Source organism: Saccopteryx bilineata, chromosome 2, assembly GCF_036850765.1.
Source record: "Saccopteryx bilineata isolate mSacBil1 chromosome 2, mSacBil1_pri_phased_curated, whole genome shotgun sequence".
Classification (NCBI taxonomy): Eukaryota; Metazoa; Chordata; class Mammalia; order Chiroptera; family Emballonuridae; genus Saccopteryx; species Saccopteryx bilineata.
The window spans coordinates 154480955-154495459 of record NC_089491.1 but is presented as its reverse complement, the minus strand read 5'-3'; the positions used below and the strand labels follow the sequence as shown (position 1 = coordinate 154495459).

General features: G+C 45.1%; 1 protein-coding gene across 12 annotated transcripts in view; it reads left to right on the top strand.

The window, feature by feature from the left end:
• Positions 1-14505, top strand: part of CACNA1C (calcium voltage-gated channel subunit alpha1 C) — a 786403-nt gene that overhangs the window by 539062 nt on the left and 232836 nt on the right. For all 12 annotated transcript variants that reach the window (XM_066258219.1, XM_066258227.1, XM_066258220.1 and 9 more), the window contains one exon: positions 13177-13335. In XM_066258219.1, the coding sequence (XP_066114316.1) occupies positions 13212-13335 (124 nt within the window). In that variant the 5' untranslated portion in view covers positions 13177-13211. The remainder of the gene's footprint in view (positions 1-13176; positions 13336-14505) is intronic.

Genomic DNA, 14505 nt, shown 5'->3' with positions numbered 1-14505 from the left:
ATGAATTTTGAAGAGTTTTATTGATTAAGCTGGCGGCATACACAGGGGATTCTTCAGACTCAAATCATGCAGCCCCCCCCCCCAAATGCAGTGAATGGATTTAAAAGAAGACTTAGCACACCTAAAAACAATTAACGAACTGTTGTAGAAAGACTGGGGGAGATACGAGAATCAAGCATTGAGAATCGAAAGAATGGGAAATACAAAAAGAATGTAAAGGATTGGGGAAGAAATGGTGAATTTTATGAAATGTTCTCTAAATCTACTGGTTAACTCATAACTTTTTTATTAATGTGGTGAATTACATTTCATCTTGTTATTTAAGTATAATATAGTGGTTATCTTGATGTAGGAAGGTTACCCACCCAGTAAGAGACATGAACAGGGGTTCCGTGGAGCTGGTGGTGTTTTTATTTCTTGCCTTTTGTGATAGTGATTTGTTTTGTTATCAATTATACACAGTGGTGGGGTTCAAATAATTTAACCGGTTCTCTTCCCTTAATGACTGTTTTAAGTATAAAAAAATGATATACTGAAAGGTAATTTATTATTTCATGCATCTAATACTTAAGAATAAAAGAAGTACATAAAACTAAATTATAAGAAAGAGTTTTAAAATATTAATAAAATAATATTAAGTAATTAATACCTGACAAAATACAATAAAACTGTCAGAGATATTTCCAATGACAGCTTGTCACCCCCTGGTGGTTTGGCACTTTTCTCTTTACATTATGTGTTTGTTTACTGAAGTAACAAACACGAAGGAAATTAAAATGTAGTATTTCATCAAAGGTATAACTAGTCTTATAAAATGAATAAATAAATATTACAAGCATAGTTCCATCAAATTTTTTTCACCTATGGATGAAATGAACATCACTACGGGTGCTTAGAATACGCTGTTGCACAGATGAATGTTAAAGAAGAGTAAGGAATGTCAGTTTGTGATTTTCATATTGGGCGGCTGCCCAGCCACCCACCTTAGAGAGAACCCAGCACTGAAGAGTCCTCCTGATCCTATCCTTTTTTCTTAATAAGTCTGTTTTCTTAATTTCGCACCGTTCTCACTCAAAACCCAGAATTAGGAGCCGCACTGGTCCGTAGCAGTGTGCAATGGAGGACATGACCCTGTCCTGTGCCACGTGCGAGCGGAGGAAGGCAGAGAACAAGCCAGGAGTCCCCCGTTCTTCCGCACACTGTGAGGCCATCTTCATCACCAAGCTCTCTGCTACCTGGGTTCAGCTGGGGAGGGGCAGCACTGCCTGAGGCGCTGCCCAACAGCACGCCTGGATGGAAAGAGATGTCCTGCTAATCTCCAACCTGGAAAAAAAAATCCTTCTCATGTGGGACAGACCCCATTCCTGAAGCTGTCTGTTTTTTCCAGTGACGTGGCTGGTGATTTTACTGCTGCCTCAGGACTCCCCAGGGCGGCAGGGCTGTCATTTAGAAGATATATGTCCATGTCTGTGGCTGGACTTGGACATATTGGTCTAGCAGCCCTCACTAGACCGCACCCAGGAGCTTAGACCACAGCTCCCTGATAGAGGCTGGCTGTCCTCTCCTCGCAGAACAGTGGCCACAAAAACATGCTGCTCAATCCAGAGGTCTGATTAGCTGCAGGTTGACTAACCGAGAGGCTGGTCCCACCACAGAGAGTTATGCCTTCGAAATTAGCCAAAGTTGAATGCAATAATTCAGCCACGACATGGTGAGCCAACTCTAAGCCTCCTTACCAGCCTTGTCTCATAGTTGAATGCTGTCTGAAAGGAATGTATTCCTATTAAAAAAACAGGTGCTCAAGCAAAATGGACATTGGCTTTACTGTGTCCATTCAGCCCCCTGACCTCATTCATTCACCTTGAACTTGGGACACTGACTTTGAGAAAGTGTCAACAAAACACAACCTCTCCCAGTAGGGGAATCATCTAGAAGGAATCTTTCCTTCTTCAGGTACCTTCTCCCTCTAAGTGTGCCCTGACACAATTGCCATCAGGTGAGCTGCCCTTCCCTGACAGAGAGAAACCAGTATACACAAATGGTAGGAAGTCCTACCTCTAAGGGTTAATTAAGGTTGGCTTTCTCAGGCCCCACGAACAGCTGTGCATCCCACTGGAGAGCTTAAGGGGCACCTACAAAGTAACCTGCCAGTTGCTGTGAGAGGTGGGGAAAGGAAGGGAAGGGAAGTGCAATGGTTAAACCACTGGGACCCTCCCCCTTAGAGCCCAATGACTGGGTTGAATCCCGACTCTTAACATTTCTCAGCAGTGTGACTTTACTTTAACATGTGGTCAAATAAGCTATTTGACCACATGTTAAAGTAAGGATAATGACAGTACCTGCCTTATAAAGTTGTGGGTTTAAACAAGTTACCATATTTCCCCATGTATAAGATGCTCCCATGTATAATTTTGGGATCCTAAATTTGAAAAAAGACAAGCCCAGAAAAGTGGGAAATGCAAGTTTAAAAATATGAAACGAGTGCAAAAACAAGCACAAAAAAGTGGGAAATGCAAGTAAAAAAAGAACCTACAACCACTGTATAAGACACACCCAGTTTTTAGACTCCAAATTTTTCAAGACAATGTGCGTCTTATACATGGGGGATACGGTAATTCATGTCAAAGGCTCAGAACCACGTCTGGCCCACAGTAAATGCCACTATTACTGTAAGTGTAGTGAGGCTATTCGTGGAACCCTAAAGCACCAGACATGCACATGGGTCATCTGGATTTTGTTAAAATGCATATTTTGATTTACCTCTCTGGGTTGGGGCCTGAGTTCTGCATTTCTGACCAGGCCCCAGGTGATGCCCAAGCTGCCGTTCCACTGAGCACACTGGGAAGCAAGGCCCCCAAGTCACGCTGGGAGGCCACGATCTCGTCTGGCCTGACTGAGGTCTGAGGCGCTCTTAATTAAGCAGTTACTGGATTTTCACTGGGGTGGGTGATCTCTGTCACATCACTCGTGTCAGGTAATTTTTACAATTGGCAAAGCCTGTGACGCCAAGGTTGGATGTAGAAAATGCCACACTGTAACTGGTATAGGGTTTTACAAAGTCATACACCAAAATTTTTAATTTTTCTCTTAAACACATGATCACTGCAGAGGGCAAGACAGGGACATACGCCCAGACTCTGCCCCTGGGGAGCAGACATGACATATGCTCGTGCCTCTCCTCCCAGTTACAGTATAAGCCATCCAACAATTATGGAGGGGACTCAGAACTGCGACCCACTGCTGTGATGTTATAGGTAGGAGTGGCTCACATCAATTTACCCTCTCGACACAGTGGGTCAGTATCATTACCATTCTTACCAAGCTGGCATTACTTGTCTTAACATTGCCCCGCTCAGAAGTCCCTTCTGCAGAATCTGCACATAGGAGGTACTCAAATTCATTTGAAGAAAGAGTAAAAGCATATTACAAATATCAAGATAGTAGAAACACATGGAAGGGGCGCAGTCTGTGGAGAGAACTATCTTGAGGGGAGCAATGATAATGCAGACCAAGGTGACCTCCAGGGAAGGGTCTCAGCACATAAAACCCCAACTTCACCTTCCGCCCTCCCGCTGAGCTCCTGATCTGCTCCCCATTGAATGAGACAAACTGGAAGTCAGAGAGCAAGGCAGCCTGTGGATGCAGTCCATATGGTCAGCGCCCCTGGCCGGAGAGCAGAGTGGAGACGGAGGGAAGAGGGGATGCAGTAGGGCAAATGGAACAATGCCGGGCAGTCAGACAATGAGCACTGAGTAACTGGCAAAGTGCCATGGCCTTCTATGTGCCACCATCACCATCCCATTAAACCAGAAGGAATTACCCAATCTGTAGGGCTTCTGTACTTCATGAGCAGGAAGTCCCCTACTTGGAAGGGTGGTCAGATAAATGTCTTCAGACTCGAACTCCCTAGCCAAACCCATCCGGGTCCTCATCCTCCAAAGTCATACCTCACTGGAATCTACAAATGAATTCTCATATCAGCATGTGTGTTGGTGACCGCCACCACCACCACCACCATCATCATCGTCATCATCATCATCATCACCATCATCAGGTTGTGACTATTGACTTATGCCTACTTCTGATCTACACGAACCAGTTTGGATTGGCTAGAAATTGGAGGTAAAAAAAACCTCACAGATCATGTTTTGCACCTTCATTTGGCTAATGAAGCAACTGACACTTTTAATAATTGCATAGGCTTAATGACTTTCAAAAGAAAATAGATTTAGAACTAGAAAGCAGGTAGTTCTCTCCTGGGTTATAGAGTAAAGTTTGTCACATTGAGGGTCAAGAGTGTGCAAAACATTTTCTTACTGGAAGAGAGTCTTCCTATTAAGCGGAGAAGAGCTTTTGCTTGTACTGCTTTCTTAATAGTCTCAAGGGTTTTTTTAAAAAATGTTTCTATTAAAATGTCCTTATTCATTAGAGGTTGTCATTTATTTTTAATTGAACCTTTTTATGTAAATAAATTTCTGCATCTCACAAGTGGTTTGATAAACATTAAAAGAGGTGGTTGTCCTAGGAAAGAAATGGTGGATACTCAGTTGCCTAATTAAAAACTATGAGAGTAATTAAAACATCAACCTTCATATTGAATTAATTTGGGGGGGTATTAGATTTAGGGGTTGAGATGAAACAAATAAAGAAATCTTGATACTAAAAAAATTAAATATGGCACAAATGGAGGCGAGACGATTCAGAACAAACAACAGTAATGATAACATCAGCTTCTTTCTTGAGGACTCAGTATGTGCTCCATATATATAATTTCATTGAATTTTCCCACTATTCTGATAAAGACAAATGAACTGAGACTTAGGTAAGACAGATAACTTGTCCAACATCACACACCTTATAAATGCTGGAGCTGGAGTTAAAAGTCAAGCCAACCTTACTGTAAACCCTCTGCTCTTTGCCACTACCCAGACAAAAGTGGCAAATACACTACACTACTTGCAAAGCCTGTACCATGCCAGATACTGTTATTAATCCTGGCCTCTCTCCCTCTGGGCCCAGACAGGGCTTTCCAGTCTCAACAGTCTATCTCCCATGATAGCCCAAGTTCACTGGAAGTGACTGGATCCTGATGTTTTGGTGTAGAATCAGTGGTGGGATTTGGCCAGTTTGTACTGGTTCAGCAGAACTGGTACCTTTTTGTTGAGTTCAGTGAACCAGTTGTTAAAATGGCACTGGTAATCAGGCAATATCCAAGTGCTCCATCCGCCCAGTTTGCTTTATTATAGAGCCATATGCAAATCAAAGAAATCCTTGATACAAAGTTACACATCTGAGGCTAAAACAGGAACTCTCCCAAGGCTTAAACAGGAATCCCCCCACCATGCATCTGAACAAACAGGGTAAGAGGAAGGGCATGTAAATTGCTTCCAGCAATTTAAACAACCAAGTGAAGTGCAAATACTTAGCATCATAGCCAATATGGAGGTGGAGGGGGGAGAACTTAGCCTTTTGCTAAGCCTGGAATCTACAATGGCTTTTTGCCATTCATGGTCCATAACAGCACACGTGAGGAAGTTGTTAGGAGCACCCGTCTCATGTGCGTCCTGAATTGTTTCCTCTGAAAGGGAAAGTGATTTCTGCTTCCCCAGACTTCATACAGAAGCTGGAAACTGGTTTCCCAAATCCCTTTTCAGTCGTTTTTTAAGTAGAACAGAGGCCAGGGTTAAGCATGAGGCTGACAGATGGGAGCCATGGGTCTCCCGTGAGTCTCCAGAATCATCCAGGCAACCTTCTCACCTGGAACTTTCAGAGGCATCTGGCCCCGTCTTGCTGCCCATTCACATGGCCAGCTCCTCTGCACCTTCACTGCTCAGCCTTCACCAAGTGCCCCTTCCTGAGGAAGCCTTCCTCTGCTCTGTGCTAATGGAAGAGGACCCTTGTAATACCCTCTGTTCTGGTAAAGATCTTAGCAGAGTTTGTAATCATATATCAATTGGGTGATTATTTGATTAATGCTTGGCTTCCATTACAAGCTCTGTGAGGACAAAGCATGAGGGTTCTTTATTCACCATTGAATCCCCTATCTGTATCACAGCTGGTGGCCGCCCATAGGATATAGCTCAATATCCTTAGAAGGAGTGAAAATTAAGGCAGAGAGTTAGATGATCCCAAAGTCCTCTTCCTGTGTGACAAACTTTCGGGCAATATATGAGAGGCTTATAACTAACCCCAAACTTTTCTTCTTCCAGTTCAGTGACTTTCAGCATTGTTTCCTTATGGATTCTGCAGTCAGACCTCCTGATCATTTTTATTGCTTTCCTAAGGCTTGTCTGGAACCATGGAGTCTGACGAGTTTGGACCATGAAATGTAGATTCCTAGCTACCAACAAAAAAGCTGTCAGTCAATGTAGAATCTGAACAATGAAAATCAAACTACCATTAGCAAAGATCTCCAATTTGGGGTGTCTTCAGTTACTTCTCCCTTTCCCCCTCCCATTTTATACCAAATGACTTAAAATTTGAAATCAAAAGAGGGGAGTATGGGAGTAGAGTTTGCATGAAAAGAACAGAGCTCTCAGTCAGACAACACTCCTGCCCACGACCTTTCAGCTGTGGTAAGTTTTCATTCTCCTCTTTTCTCAGGCTCATAATGTCATTTTCAAACTCCTTCCTGAGATGATCCCTGAGGCCCAGAGCAGAACGGATCATCCAAAGCAAGGCGGATGTTCTCAAATAAAACAAAAGAATGTAATACGTCCTCTGCCATTGTGGTGGACTGTTTGTAACACGTGTGGAAGCACCAACTTTAGCCAAGCTGGGCATTTTCAGGTTAATCTCAACACTATCTTAAAGGGAGAGGCCAGGTTTTTGGTGTTCATAACTGGTCGTTTCCCTTGATAGGTTCAATATTTTAAGGAAAAACAAAATGATTTCTATATGCAGATCCTTGAAGTCTTTCCTAACCTGGCATTTTTAAGTTGGACCCCTAATAGAAATGCATTTGTCTGGAGGGCCCGGCAGCAGTGTAAGAGGGAGAAGAGGAAAAGTCACATACTTTAGCTAAGATCCACGCCTGCCCTTCTCCTAATTTCAGCATTTCACGATGCTACTTCCCGAAGCCCCATCTCCTTGGGAGGTCTGGCAGCCAGGCCTCTAGGTGGCTTCTTCACCCACCTGACATGAGCTGCAAAGTAGCAGAGACTGGATTTCTAGATTGTATGTTCATCTCTGTGGAACTGTATGTCCCAGATTTTTCCAGTATAGCTTTCACATCAAATACCTACCCATAAGGATGCATATTTGTGTCAGATCTTGCATCCTGCTTTCTGGTGAGGGATATAAAAATCATCGAATATGTAGGCCTTATGATCTCGTGTTCACAGGGCATTTTAAAGCAGCTGCTTCACCTGACTTATCAAGGGCTCACTTACCTCCACCAGTGTGATCAGCCAGCCCTGAAGAAGGGCTTGGCCATTGATTCTCCGCTGTAGCATGATCTATTGAAGGAGAACACTTGGGTTGAGAATTGTCACTATGTTTTCCAGATTCGAATTTGAGCCAGAGTAACTTTTTGTGGTAAGCCTGTGAGCTGGTTCCAAGAAGAAGCTTCTAAGCATCCAGAACTTCAGAGCCAAATTCCGATGATGGTCTGGAGAGAAGGGATGCTGGCTCCATACCTTCTTCACACACCAGCCTGGCTCCTGCTGACCCAGGCTAACTGTGAGGAGAACAGGCAGAAGCTGGCAGCCTTGGAAACATTTCAGCTCTCCTGGAAGCAGGGATTAGGCTCCTACACCTTCCTGGAAGATGTTGTAAGCATGTGTCACTGCTTTATAGACATAGGTTATGGGGCTGAGAACCATCGCTGACAGGGCACGGGGAGGCATTTAGCAGTGGTAAAGCCCACAGGCTCTGGAGCCAGGCCACCTGGCACTAAACTTTATAGCACCAGTCACCAGCTGTGTCACTATGGACAGGCCCTTGAAAAATATTACCAATGATAGTACGTACCTACTTCATAGGGTTGTTGCCAGGAGGAAATGGGATAATTCGAGTAATGTTGAGGAAACTACACGTGACTCATTGGAAGCCTTCAGGTCATGTTAGTGAGGGTGCAGAGGACTTTGCTGTGCCAGGGAAGTCCTTTACCTGGTGGCTGAATCCCTGCCAGTGCATCTCCTTCAAGAACTTGTTTAGTCAACACTTGAATATCTCTGAGGATGGGGAGCTTACCACCTCTTAAGGCAAGGGTAATCAACCTTTTTATACCTACCGCCCACTCTTGTATCTTTGTTAGTAGTAAAATTTTCTAACTGCTCACTGGTTCCACAGTAATGGTGATTTATAAAGTAGGGAAGTAACTTTACTTGATAAAATTTATAAAGCAGAGTTACAGCAAGTTAAAGCATATAATAATAATTACTTACCAAGTACTTTATGTTGGATTTTTGCCAAGTTTGGCAGAATAAATCTTTATAAAACAACTTACTTTAGTTAAATCTATCTTTTTATTTATACTTTGGTTGCTCTGCTACGACCATGAAAGCTGGAACGCCCACTAGTGCGTGGTAGGGACCAGGTTGACTACCACTGTCTTAAAGCATCCCATACTACCTTCACATAGGTTTGCTTTTGGGGCATATTTTATTTGTGTTGAACCTAAATCCATTCTGAATACTTCCTGGTTTCATCCCTATGGTCATACAAAATTCATCTGACTCCTCTTCCTCAAAACCTCAGTTTAAATCATGTGAAAATCATTGATACCACTTTCCCTGCTTATGTTTGTTTGTTTGTTTTTCTGTTCTCCCCCCCCCCCCCTTCCACAAGTCTTGTCTCTTCCTGACAATACACCTTCGGTTCTTTCTAAAGATCATTGAATGACATGCTTTCAATTCCCTTGGTCATTGAGGTTTCTGTCATCTGAAAGTAGCCTGTGCTTACAAATGTGATTTAATTCTGTGTGCATTGCGTCACTACTGTGCATTGATACCAAGAGGAGATGAGGCCCAGGGGCTCAAGGTTAGGCAGGAGGTGGCCTTCTAGGCCGGGGAGCAGCATACCTGTGCTGAATGAAAGAGGGAGGCATGAAGCCACAGAAGTTCATTCAGACAGTTTGGTATGTTACTAGAATTACAGTCTAAGCTAAAATTATATGTGGTCAAACTGTGTCGGGGGCAGGTGAATTTTACCTGTAGGTGATGGAAATCAGCAGAAGACTTCAGCAGGGGAGTGACATGATCCAGTTTGTACTGTAGGAGAGCGTTGTCACTGCAGTATGAAGATTGGGCAAAACTGACAGTAGGGAGACCAGTTAACCAAATGATGAACACCAAAGGGGTGGAGAGAAGGAAAATAAGTCATGGGCCAAAATGTTCAAACACTATATCAAAAGGCGAACTGTGCTTGTGTCTGGGTGGCAGGATGAGTTATTTCTTTCTCCTTTTTGTTTCCCTGTGTTTTCCAATTTCTCTATATTAATTTTCATTTTCTCTATATTTAGCATGTATTATTTATGTCATGAAAATAATTTAACTTGTCTAAAATACTTCAGCATCAAACTGGCAGGACTTGGTCACTGGTTGGGGGAGGAGTCTGGGGGACCAGCCTCCTGGGCTGGGTGCTCAGGACTTGGTCACTGGTTGGGGGGAGGAGTTGGGGGACCAGCCTCCTGGGCTGGGTGCTCAGGACTTGGTCACTGGTTGGGGGAGGAGTCTGGGGACCAGCCTCCTGGGCTGGGTGCTCAGGACTTGGTCACTGGTTGGGGGAGGAGTCTGGGGGACCAGCCTCCTGGGCTGGGTGCTCAGGACTTGGTCACTGGTTGGGGGAGGAGTCTGGGGGACCAGCCTCCTGGGCTGGGTGCTCAGGACTTGGTCACTGGTTGGGGGAGGAGTCTGGGGGACCAGCCTCCTGGGCTGGGTGCTCAGGACTTGGTCACTGGTTGGGGGAGGAGTCTGGGGACCAGCCTCCTGGGCTGGGTGCTCAGGTGGGCAGCATGGTCTCCTGCTGAGGCCATACAGGGGGCGGCATTCCTAGGAGTTCTGTGGCATCCCTGTGGCTGAAAAGAAGCCCCCAGGCTGTTATGACTTCTTTTTGGCCTCTGTGTATCCTACTCAGTAGTCCTTGCCTGGGTCTGCGGGCCCCTGAAACTCCCTGCCATTCATATCCTTGCCTGCCCAGCAGACTCCTTGCAGGATGGCCCCCAGACCTCTGCAGCAGCAGTGGCATTTCCTTAGCAAACACTGAGTGCCCCCCATGTGCTCGGCGCCAGCTAGGCCTTAGCCGTCAAGGGATGCAAAGGACAGACAGTACCCGTCCTTCACAAAACAGCCCAACATGAGAGAGAGAGGAAAATGTTAACAAAACAAAACAATCAACATATAAGTACAAACAGAGTCTAATGCTCCAAAGGAAAGGAAATGGTTCCAAGAGGAACAAGGGAGAGAGGAAACTTCTCAGGTCTGGGAGTTTGGGGAAGGGTCCCTGGGAAGAGAGGTGCTTGGGCTGAGACAAAGCATAAGTAGGAGGGAGTTATGGAAAAGCACTCTAGTTGAGGGAACAGCATTTGCAACAGCCAGGCAGTGGAGGGAAGAATGACATATTTGAGAATGACATATACAAGAAAAGCTGTTTCACCAGCAGTGCAGAGCATGCAGGACAGAAAAGGGAAGCTGTGGAGAGGTGGGACAGCTAGCGAGCTGTACCTCCGGGGTGGTGCAGGGCACGGTGAGGGCTTGGTCTTCATCCCGAGGGTAGACCCTCTGGCTGTGCCTCAGAGGAGAGTTTCCATCCTGTGTCTCCCACTGTTTTCTTGCCACTAAAGCCATGGCACTGAAGCCTGATAGCAAAGGCCCCTGGGGGCCTGCGGTGGCCCATCCGGGAGATTTCCCTCCCGTGTCTGTGAGCAGAACTGAAAGCGCTCTCCTTGCCTCAGACCCCTTGGAAAATGACTTTGCGGTTTTTCAACTTTCCTGTGGAGTGGCATGCTTTCATCTCCAGTGTGTGTACAACTTGCTTATTAATGGGACTGTTCGGGTCTGAAAGCATCTTGTTCTATCGGGACACTGCAAAGTACTCCTTACTGCACAGGTACGGTTATTCCTTTCTCTTCCTTTATTTATTTTTTCTCTTCCAGCTGGACTGAAAGGCTGGGGAGAATTCTAGGTAGCCTTGTGGAGACCCCTCCACAGGTCACAAAGTGCCGTGGAAAGCCCTGCCCTGGGCTTTGCTTACCCAGAGAGGAGACAGTGTGTAAACACGGAGGTGGACCTCCTGAAACATAGAGAAGGGGGGTGCGATGTTCATGATGGGCAGGAGAGTTGGACAGTGGCCCTGAAAGTGCCCTCTGTGCTATGACCCAGAAGTGGCTGTCCTATCATACGTGTGTCCAAGGTGGACCACTAGATTTTCTGCACAGCTGGCCTTGATGTAAGGGAAGAGAGCCTGACCTTCCCTCATGTCTCTCCTGGGATATAAGACATAGTACACTCTCTGTTGACAGAAAGCTTTCCTGGGACTAGGAATAACCTAGGGGTGACTTGTCAGTGACCACCTCCTTGGCATTTGCAAATGAAAATTTGCAACATCTCCTTTAAATGAGGAGCATGCTTGATGTGTTATTTATGGTTGAGCTTGTAAGTCAGGGACTCGTTCTTCCTTTCACTCGTAAGCTACCCTGAAAGTCTACAGATATTTGGGGGGCACTGACAAGGCCCCACATGCTAACTAGAGTTTTTCATTTACTCTTTTTTTTCCTGAAGGGATCTCAGTACTTTAAAAAATAATTTTTATTGTGGTAATATATACATATCAAAGTTTACCATTTTAACTATTCTTTAAATGTTTTTATTTTAATTTGTTGGGATGACATGGGTCGCCAAACCAATCATGTTCCAAGTGTATAGTTCAATATAACACCATCTAAACAACACATTTCTTACCCTCTGCCCCAAACAAAGCCTCTTTTGGTCCCCATTTTCCCCCCTTTTACCCTCTTCCTTCTACCTTCACCTCCTTTTTCCTCTTTTTTAACCATTTTTAAGTGTGTAGGTCAGTGGCACAGAGTCCATTCACACTGTGCAAACAGCACCACTGCTATCTAGAACTTTTTCATCTTCTCAAACTGAAATTCCATACTCATTAAACGCAGACTTTCTTCAACAGGTTTTTGAGTGGAAAGCTGTAATGTTCTTCAGACTCAGGCCCTGAGTGAAGGTGGCCAGGTTATAAATCTCTAGGAGGAGAGACCATCCATGTAACCCAAAGAAGGCACTTTTAGAACTCTAGGTCCTTAGACCTTTCATGGAGGTCACACCACCCAGATGTGTCCTGGGGATGTGACCCAGTTTCAGCAAAGGAAGTCCTACCCCCTTGATACTGTAGTACCAGGCTCATCCATTTTGTACCAAGTAGGTCAGCCATAGGCTCTTTTTTTTTTTTAATTAAGTGAGAGGCAGGGAGGCAGAGAGACAAACTCCCACATGCACCCGGACCAGGATACCTCCAGCAAGCCCCCCTATAGGGCAGTGCTCTACCCATCTGGGCCACTGCTTTGTTGCTCAGCAACTGAGGTATTTTGGTGCCTGAGGTGGGGCCATGGAGCCATCATCAGTGCCCAGGGCCAACTTGCTCAAACCATTCAAGCCATGGCTGCGGGATGGGAAGAGAAAGAGAGAGAAGGGGGAGGGATGGAGAAGCAAATAGTCACTTCTCCTATGTGCCCTGACCAGGAATTGAACCCGGGACTTCTACACACCGGGCCAATGCTCTACCACTGAGCCCACCAGCCAGGGTGCCATAGGCTCTTGAGTGATCAGTAAGTCTTTGTGTGCCATCTCTAGTCAAAGTGAACCCTGTCTGTAATGAGACACTGCTTTAGGAGAAGAAGATCCTAGGTTGTCTCTAAGGTGGGGTGTTAGAAAATTGGGTAGTTCTGGATGAAATTACATATTCTTCTTCTTGGAAGTATAGCCCTGCCAGTCCTTTCATTTGGATGTGCCTCCAAGATAGATTTGGACCCAGGCCAATCCAGATGTAGATTACTGTTCTGTCACTCAATTTCTCTGTCCGAAAATGGGGCTCATGATCCATCACCGGTACCATGACTAAGAAGATTGCACGAGGCTGTGTCCATACAGCATCCAAGACAGCATGTGGTTCCAGTCAATGGGAGCCAGTGTTCTCACTGTCATCACTGCCTGTGATTTGTCATTGTAGGTCTCCAGGTGGTTCTGAATTCCATCATCAAGGCCATGGTGCCCCTGCTGCATATCGCCCTGCTAGTGCTGTTTGTCATCATCATCTACGCTATCATTGGCCTGGAGCTTTTCATGGGGAAGATGCACAAGACCTGCTACAACCAAGAGGGCATAGCAGGTAAGGGAAAGCGCCGACCGGCCGGCTCCCAGAAGCATCCTGTGTTGTCACTGCTTTCCGCCCAGCCGGGAAACGGCGGCCGCAGGGCCAGCAGGGCCTGGAAAGGCACCCTCTACTCCACTGCTCAGGTTTCCACACCAAGTGAGAGGCAGAGAGTGATATTCTTTTTCTCTTGGTAATTTTTGTTTTTACTCAAATAGATCTCTATTAAGACAGCTAAATGCAAGCTTTGTCCACCACTACCAAACACTGTCTAAATGAGCTGTGCGATTTGAGAAACCTCAGTTAGCCAACCATGAATATTTTAATTTAAGACTGAGAACTAACCAAGGGCATAGAGACCTCTGCTCCGGGAGAAGGCTTTGCTCCACCTTGTGATTTCTCGGTCCTTTCTTTTTTGAACTCAGTTCTCCATGTTCCTGCTATAAATCAATATATTTAAGAAGCCATGCTGGCTCATTAAGTGCTTCCTTGAGTAGGTCTGGAGTTTCAGCTTTTTAAAATTTTATTTATTGATTTTAGAAGGAGAGGAAAGGAGAGAGGGAGAGTCAGGAACATCAGTCTGTCCCTGTATGTGCCCTGACCGGGGATCAAACCTGTAATGTCTGTGTATTGGGATGATGCTCTAGCCAACCAAACTTGCTACAAACTGCTGTCTTAAGTCACTAAACTCTCTGCTTGCTCTTTAGAAAACATTTAAGTAGATATTGACAAGGCTTTTAAACAGATGTATAAAAAATTACCTCCTCTAGGGCATAAGTAGTGTTAAACTTCCATGATTTCTTTCTTTTCTTCCAAACAACATCCCTCGCCTTAGTTTTGGCATGTTGGTGAAGAAAGGGGAGACTGTCTGAAGCATTGAAGAGTGCCTCACTTCTCTCCATCTACTGCTTCTCATTTCCATTCAGCCCAGAAATTAAATGCAACTTGGCCCCTCTTGCTCCTGAGGGCTGAGGAGGGACATCATCTATACAGCAAGGAGTAACGTAGAGTATTTGCTCTGTCTGGCTACTCGGTTGGTTAGAGCATTGTCTGGAAGAGCAGAGGCTACCCACTCAGTCCCCGGCCAGGGCACATTCAGGAACAGATCAGTGTCCCTGTGTTTCTTTCTCTCTTCCCCTTCCTCTCTCTCTAAAATCAATAAAATAAACATTTTTAAAAAAGAAAGTA